Source organism: Pecten maximus, chromosome 19, assembly GCF_902652985.1.
Source record: "Pecten maximus chromosome 19, xPecMax1.1, whole genome shotgun sequence".
In the NCBI taxonomy this organism is placed as follows: Eukaryota; Metazoa; Mollusca; class Bivalvia; order Pectinida; family Pectinidae; genus Pecten; species Pecten maximus.
This window is the reverse complement of record NC_047033.1, coordinates 6,229,757-6,237,085: the sequence shown is the minus strand read 5'-3', so window position 1 is coordinate 6,237,085 and position 7,329 is coordinate 6,229,757. Positions and strand designations below refer to the sequence as shown.

At 34.5% G+C, this 7,329-nt stretch overlaps 1 protein-coding gene across 1 annotated transcript; it reads left to right on the top strand.

Annotated features, from left to right (window-relative positions):
- Positions 1-236: 236 nt before the first annotated feature.
- On the top strand, positions 237-2,546 carry LOC117318012 (neuronal acetylcholine receptor subunit beta-3-like). Its single transcript, XM_033872987.1, has 2 exons — positions 237-1,933; positions 1,970-2,546. The coding sequence occupies exons 1-2, from the start codon at positions 862-864 to the stop codon at positions 2,155-2,157; spliced, it is 1,260 nt and encodes a 419-aa protein (XP_033728878.1). The 5' UTR covers positions 237-861; the 3' UTR covers positions 2,158-2,546.
- The last annotated feature ends 4,783 nt before the right edge of the window (positions 2,547-7,329 follow it).

Sequence of the window (7,329 nt, the reverse complement as noted above, 5' to 3'; positions counted from 1 at the left end):
CGATACACCATCAGCAAGTTGTCCACAACACAAGGATTATATAGCTGTTTTTATATCAAAGTCTTGGGACTTACGAGTAGGTAAATACGCTTATTTCATATAATCGGTGTTTACCTGCCTGATCGGTGGAAGCCATAGCGAGATTAAATATTGTTATTATTTCATTAAAGGTCACCTGTCCTTTTAATCCCGGATTTAAACATTAGTGAGAGATTATTAATCAAGAAACAATTTATTTTTGAGTTACTATTACATGAGACATGCGGTCGAAAACAAATCTAAAGTGAAAAAAGATAACCATCTGGACATTAACTAGAGAACCAACAGTGCATTTATCGTAAATAATAGAGTATTCGAAGTTTATCGGGGACTTTGTTTTCACAGTCACAGTCGGGATATAACTGCATTATTGAAACCAAAATGAAAATAAGGCGTTGTCTTCATTTTACCCTGAGACATTTACGAAGCATATCAGAGAAGATTCAAATGTAATTATCGTCCTGTGGAACTTGTTTCTGATGATAAATGGATTGACTCTGTTACTGCTCACGGGTGGGACACGATTGATTTACCATGTAAACAGATTTGATTAACACTTATCTGCAGTCATAGTGAGTATTGAATTTGCTTTGACATGTTGGTATATGTAGCTATCAAATCGATAGAAGATCTCTTTGTCAGATGACCACTGAAATTAGAATGACTTATTCACCTTATCTGTCTAGACGTGTTGTAGAAACATTGCTGTGTATGCTTCATTACAGTTAATATCGGGATAACTTTTCAGCTCATCTTATTTGTGTGTTTGTGTGAAGCATTTTAGCTCAAATAATTACAAGTGTCAAGGATTCGGTGAAAACAATGGTTTGTAACTTACTTGTATTGCTTCTTATTGGAGCGGCTAGTCTGCCAGGTACTGTCCATTCTGCTACGAGTGATAACGTGAAAGCGCTCTATACAAATATCTTCACCACTAACTCCTACAACAAGAGGGTTCGACCAAGTTTAGATCTCTCAACCCCTACGAACCTGTATGTGGATTTGGACCTAGTTGCTATATCAGACATCAGTGAAGTCCAAGAAAAAATGACAACCACGGCATCCCTTTTTATAATGTGGACAGACGAATATTTAAAATGGAACCCGTCTGATTATAACGATACTATGACCATATACCTTCCACAAGACATCATCTGGAAACCTGATATTGCTCTGGAAAATGGTTTTTCTAAACTGGTGGAGCTTGGGGATAATTTCATACTGACTACAGTTTCATTCGATGGCAGCGTAATATGGCGTCCATTTGAGGTATTTGATACAAAATGCTCTATAAATATCAAATATTTTCCATTCGATCAACAAACATGTTCGTTAAAATTTGGAGTTTGGACGAACCCGTTGAGTGATATTACTATCGCAGTGGGAAGCAATGGTGTTATCCTTCAGGAATACCAGTCCAACGGTGAGTGGGATATCGTAAAGACTTCTTCCGAGGCTTCGGTATCGAGTCAGTTTGGAGCGTTGGTTACGTATACAATAACTGTTCAAAGAAAACCGCAGTACATTCTCCTTAATGTGGTTCTACCAATTCTTTTACTGTCAATACTTTCTGTGTTCGTTTTTGCCCTTCCTATAGAAAGCGGAGAGAAGATGGGCTATGTCATGACAGTGTATTTAGCGTTTGCTGTCTTTCTAACAATTGTAAGTGCGTCACTTCCGGAAAGCTCGTCAATGTCCTTACTGAGTATGTACTTAGTAATACTGGTGTTGATGGGAACAGCAATCGTCATTATTACAACGTTAGAGCTTAGACTTCACTACCGCGATAGTTCTCATGAAATTTCAAAAGTTTTCCGATATATGATTCGTTCAAGCAAAATATTGCAGTGTAAGAAATCGCATAAGAAAGTTGATGATAGCAGTAAAATTGAAGACAAGTTTTTCCTTGCACGGAAAGAAACAAAGGAAATACTTCCAAAAGAAACTTCTGAAATGCCACCTGCCGAATCAGTCGTGGATCCTGAAAAAACGGAAGAGGTGACTTGGCCAGATGTTACGTCAGCAATTGATTTTTTCTGTTTCTGGTTCTTCCTGATCGCAACTATAGTGATTACTATTGGTTTATTTGCAAGCGGCTACATTAATGGTGCCAATTAGTGATGAATTACTGAATATACTGAGTTATCATACTTGCAGTGCAAAGGGTATATTACCAAATGTATCCTCGGGGTACAACTTTTGAAAACCCAGCCTCCTATCAGAGTTCCGAATTTACGTGTGCTATGGATTTCAATATCATTTGTGTCATTTGATGATCAAAACGCGTAAGTGACTATGGATTGTCATCTCTACTGAAACAATTAGCATAGGCAATATCTTATATGTTAAAACATTTGTCCATAATGCTTTGAATAGCACAAATGATTTGATCGTATGTCCACTGTTTAACTTATATTGAGCTTTTTGATTGGTTGATTTTATAAAGTGGTTAGCATGTATTGATTGCATTATGGATTTTACAAGAGTAAAATAGTGTACTTTAAGTATTTTTCATATTACGTTGTCCATTTATCAATAATATTCTATTAATGTTACAATTCCATTATCATCACTTACTAGTAATGTAAACTGTTTTAATGTATGACGCTTTGAAGTTCTGTAAATATTCTGACTTTCTGGTTTATGACGTCAGTGGACACGATTTGGCATGTCAATCCGCTTGCAATGTCGCGGAAGAAAAGATGGCTGTGTGTTCAGGTAGTCTAGTGGTTGGTTGGGTGGGCTGGTTTAATCACAGGCGTCTGCTTCTGAATAGTATTAATTAAAATAAAAAGACCCTAATCATACTAAAGTTGGAGGAGGGCTAATATTTTTAGCTCGTCTCTTCGGAGAAGAGGAAGAGCTTATGTTGTCACCCCGGCGTCGGCGTTGGTTTTTCAAATGTTAAGTTTTTGGTGCAAGTGTTGAATTGCATAGTAATTTATGGTAATATGGTCCTCTGGGGGTTAAACTATCCCCTGCCAGAGTAAAACTAAAAGATTTTTCAGATGGAGGGGGCGGGGGCAGATTTTTGAAATTGTTTAGGCTTATAATATTGTTGCGTTAAGTTTTTGGTGCAAGTGTTGAAAGGAATTAATACATTTCTAGAGTGCTGATATTTGGCAATAGAGTCCGTCTAGAGTTAAACAATCCTCTACCGGAGTTAAACTAAAAGGAATTTTTTTTGGGGGGGGGAACAGATTTTTCAACTGTTTCAAATGTTTTGGACTTCGAATATTTCATGCGTTAAGTTTTATTTGCGAGTGTTGAAAGGCACTGTAAAACATGGTATTAGGGTTCCTGTGAAGGTGCTGACATTTGGTAAAAGAGTCCTCCTGGGCTTCCACTATCCCTTCTTTGAGGGAACTGGGAAAAAAACATTGTGAAAATGCCGACATTAAACAATTTATACGGTTCCACATTTTTCAAGGGAGACAACTCTCATTAGGATGCTTTTTTTATCCAAAAATAAAAGAAATAGGTCCAAAAGCAATTCTTTCATATATTTACTCTATTTACAACAGCATAGATCGCCTCCCGATTGTTTGTCAATAAATAATTAAGATATATATATAAATTTGCATATGGTTTTCAAAATTGCATACTTATTCATTCACAAAAATTTGTGAGACGAGCTATGCTGTTCTCCAACAGCTCTTGTTTCTATTGATAATAACCAGAAGCCGACGTCTCTGGTTTAATAAACATACCGGGGGTCACCTTCTCAATCAACATGGATTCCTACGGGTACTTCCATTTCTTCCCACAGTAAGGACCCTTATATGAGCGTTATATGCATTTATTAGTTTTGGCAATAAGATCATGATGGCCAAAGGAAAGAGGGCATTTACCACGACAGCTTTAATTGCAAATCGTGCGTTTCGATACCTACAAATATTAATTTGCGTTTCTCTAGGGAAACCGATCCATTCTTTCCTGTAGTTGTGTCTACGGAAAGGCCCTTTACTACACTGAACAGCATGAAGTGGGTACCATAAACTAAGGTACGTTTTTTTAGATATATATATATATATATATATATTTAGATAAAGAAGTTTTAAACAAATAAATAGAAGTATGTTGAACTGTTTATTTTCATTAAATAATAATTAAACGTTCACAAAAATAATATACCCTAGTTGTTGGTTTGACCATAGGTGCTTAGCACGTTTATAAGTCTAAGACCGATTATAGACTAATATACCTCTTATATATTAGTCTATAGTCGATCTTGGACTTACAAACGTGCTAAGCACCTATGGTTTGATATTAGGAGGCAATCAAGTATTCATGAGGTGATTGATGATAAAGTATTCAATGGATTTTAATACTGAAAATACTGCATGGTCATTCTTTTCCTTGAAACAAATGAAGTAGGGATGACCAAAAATGAATCTTAGAAACGTAATCTATTTAATCATAAAACAGTGAAACTTTTCTTTTTTTTCATTTTAAACTATTAAAACGTAAAACCTATGTCGAATAGCATCTTAGAATGAATCTGGAATGCCTTTTCGATAATGTTATGTTGAATCTGTGGTATTTTGTTCTATAGTATCTAATATTAACATTAATCACCTTAGAAAACAATTATAAATTGCACATAAAAATATATTTTGACTAGGATATACCGTAACAAACAATTTGGCAAGAGTACACCAAATTAAAACAAAACTGAGTATGAACTGAGTATGAGCAAAAAAAAAGCAAAACAATATTATTTTGCTATTTGATCTAAAATAATAATACTTCATTCCATATCCTCAAGACACTGTATAGCTGTTATGATGTTAAACAATACCAAACTTAGCTCAAGACACTGTACCAGAGTATATATTTATATATATATTATAAAATCGTTAAGTATGTACCCTATGAACAAGGTTATACATAAAGAAAAAGAAAAACTCGACAACTCATCTTTATAGCGCTTTCATGGCATCTCAGCGATTCTATATATACAATGTATATATATATAATTGCTAAACTGTAAGGCTAGGCTTTGATAAAAACTCGCAAATCCAGGTTACTCATAAAAGATTTAATTATTTGGAAGACATGACGGCTCTAGAATCTGCGTTAGGTCCCATCGAAACAATAATTTGTATTTGGAGAAATTATAGCAGCACTACTGAAACTGATTCAATGAAAATGCCATTGAAAATTCATGAAATCTCCTTTAAAAAACAAGAAATTCACATGAAAAATGTAATGTAATCAAGACCATGCTTTCATTGGGTCATGTTAATGACATGGCCATGGCCATGGCTTTATGAAGATAATGAAAATATTTCATTGGAGAATTGCTTGCATATACAGTGTACTGACCATTTCATGTGTTGTCATTGCTTTTGTTTATAATCATCGCATTTTTATGGCACCATGAAAAAAACTGAAATAAAAGTTCATTGTTTTCATGGTTTAATGATTTGAGTTTTCATGGAATATTCACATTTTTCATGAGTTCTATGTCCAGCAGTCCAATATTAATGCAGTCTTCAGTGAGTACAGAATCTACTAACTATGTACTGTTACAGTCTGTATAATAAGCATCACAGACATTTTGATATGCAATATAGATGAAAACGAATCTTGCTTAATGTAACAAAATACAAAAGAATATCATGGTTGTATTTACCCTCGTATTTTTTCATGTAATATTTAGTTTATATTATGTTTTGCTACAAAATAAAATCTACATAACCAGATTGTAAATTTAGATCATATTGAACTGATAATAGAAATATCTCTATATTCGATAATGTATAAATCAACTGGGCCTTGAAGGTATAATTTTGCCTCATAAAACTATTAGTTCTTGAATAAGAAGTGACCTATTCCCATGCCCAAATGTTTCAAATCATTTGCCAAATCAATTTTTATCAAATCAGACATCTGCTCTAGTTACCTTGGCAAGTTTCATCTAAAGCAATGCCGTACATGCTTCCACTAAAAATGGCAACATTGACCTTGACCTTGTCCCCTACCAGCCCCCAATAAAAATAGTAACAGTGACCTTGACACCCCATCCCAGTTTTTGTTTTCATTTGTTTTAATAATGATAAGTTGATATACTTTCTTTTTAATGACAATCATTATATAGCATTTTTCATTGTTGATCATTAAATCAACAAGACTTTTCAATCAAACCAAAAGCATCATATCACTATCCCTAAGTACATGACAGTTTAACCATATTTATGACAGCCTGACAGTATAATGACAGAATACAATTTAATGCATTGGGAATAAAATAAAGCATTTACTGAAATTGAGAATTTGAAGTTAAACTTTCAGCAACATTTAACATCATAAAATTGTATTAGAATCTCTATTACAGTTATTATTGTGGGGAATTCCCCGTATACTTTCATAAATACACATTTTCTTTCAGTTTCTGATTCACGATAGTCTGTTAGGTATGTAGAAATCTATCAAGTCCGAGAACTGTAAAAAGCTCAAAATGTTTGTTTTTACGCGCCAAGAACTCTTTCTGCGCATGCCACGCATGCTTTTTTATTCTGTTTAATTCTGTTGATTTTTTCGCTCCAAATCTTTATTTGTGAAAGTTTCTTTTGAACCATTTGATTTTGAATCTGTCTTTATCTTTAATTTCTTATTTTTCACAATTGGCGTTAAAAAAAGATTTAGTGAAATTTTTGAGTAATGTTAATATAAAACTAAATATCAACATTACTGCACAACATGTATTAGTATATTTACCTATTACGGACTAGCGGGCCTTCGGACTATCGAGCCTTTGGAATGTTGGGTCTTCGAACTATTGAGTCTTCGGACTAAAAGGCATTCGGAAAATAAGTCACCACGTGCTCAACCCTATGCAAGACGTATCCTCCTACACCAAGTAACCTCAATTTCATACCGTCAAATCGTGGAATGTTGGATTCGAATGTTAGGAATGTTAATGGATATTAGGTACTTGTACTGTACATGACAAGTTGCAAAATGTACATGTACGCATTATGCAATATTGAGTAGTTGTACTGTACATGACAAGTTGCAAATTGTACATGTACGCATTATGCAATATTGAGTAGTTGTACTGTACATGACAAGTTGCAAAATGTACATGTACGCATTTTGCAATATAGAGTAGTTGTACTGTACGTCTAGAAAATGTACATGTACACAAATCTATTACTCTGTAGTTGTTATTTGGCGGCCGCTGTCGGCCATCGTACATTTCTCAAGCTTCCAGAGAAACGCACAGAGATATTGTGACTGGAGCTCTAACCGACAGAGCTATCGCAGCCCCGAAATGATGATGGC

Excerpts from the sequence above, each read along its gene's own strand:
- LOC117318012 (XM_033872987.1), top strand. The coding sequence starts at position 862 with ATGGTTTGTAACTTACTTGTATTGCTTCTTATTGGAGCGGCTAGTCTG. Across the intron at positions 1,934-1,969 it reads TGATAGCAGTAAAATTGAAG|TACTTCCAAAAGAAACTTCT; the intron begins ACAAGTTTTTCC and ends AAACAAAGGAAA.